The sequence below is a fragment of the Geospiza fortis genome, unplaced genomic scaffold (genome assembly GCF_000277835.1).
Source record: "Geospiza fortis unplaced genomic scaffold, GeoFor_1.0 scaffold687, whole genome shotgun sequence".
NCBI classification, from domain to species: Eukaryota; Metazoa; Chordata; class Aves; order Passeriformes; family Thraupidae; genus Geospiza; species Geospiza fortis.
Window position 1 is genome coordinate 299,891 of NW_005054647.1, and position 928 is coordinate 300,818.

Sequence of the window (928 nt, forward strand, 5' to 3'; positions counted from 1 at the left end):
TGTAGGGAGGCCTGGGGACCACCTGCATCCTGCAAAAATGATCATTTTGAAATATCGCCACCTCATTCTTGTGGGGCCAAGTGCTATTGGCTTTATCGGGGTCTTCTCTGTGCAAGATGCATTTATTGGGGTCTCCTCATTTACTGGGGCTTCCTTCTATGCAAGATACATTTATTGGGGTCCCCTCATTTATTGGGGTCCCCCTCTATGTTACATTTATTGGGGTCTCTGCTTTATTATCAGGATCTCTACATAAGATGTATCTATTGCAGTTTCCCCTCTACACAAGATGCATTGTTTGGAATCTCCCCACATTTGTCAGGGTCTCCCCTCTATATAAAATGCTTTTATTGGGGTCTCCCTTTTATGGGGGGTCTCCCTTCTACACAAGACCTATTTATAAGGGTCTCCCCTCTATTACTGGGGTCTCTCCCTTGTGCAAGGTGCATTTATTGGGGTCTTTCCTCCATGTAACACCTGTTTATCAAGGTCTCCCTTCTACACAAGATGCTTTTTTTGGGGTCCTCCTCTATTACTGGAATCCTCCTTTTAGCATGATGCATTCAGTCAGTTCTTCCTTCTATGCAAGGAGAGTTTATTGGGGTCTCCCTGCACTTATGGTGCTTCCCCTCTACATCGGGGTCTCCCCTCTATACGAGTTTCATTTTTTGGGGTCTCCTCGTCCCCAAACCTGTTCCTGGGTTTGCAGTGGCTGCGGGCAGACGAGGTGGAGAAGGGCAGCAGCGGGACCCCGATCCGCATCGAGAACCCCAACCAGTTCGTGCCGCTCTACACGGACCCGCAGGAGGTGCTGGAGATGCGCAACAAGGTGGGCAGGGCCGGGGGGCAGCGGGGTCTCGGGGCGCTCAGCCCTGTCCCTGGGAGGGGATGCAGCCCTGTCCTCCCCCACAGATCCGCGAGCAAAACC

General features: G+C 51.5%; 1 protein-coding gene across 1 annotated transcript in view; it reads left to right on the forward strand.

Moving 5' to 3' along the window:
* The window catches only part of LOC102044163 (beta-adducin-like), an 8,025-nt gene that overhangs the window by 4,570 nt on the left and 2,527 nt on the right, over positions 1 to 928 (forward strand). Inside the window, exons 9-10 of the mRNA XM_031064879.1 lie at positions 710 to 829; positions 913 to 924. Coding sequence (XP_030920739.1) covers positions 710 to 829; positions 913 to 924 — 132 coding nt within the window. The remainder of the gene's footprint in view (positions 1 to 709; positions 830 to 912; positions 925 to 928) is intronic.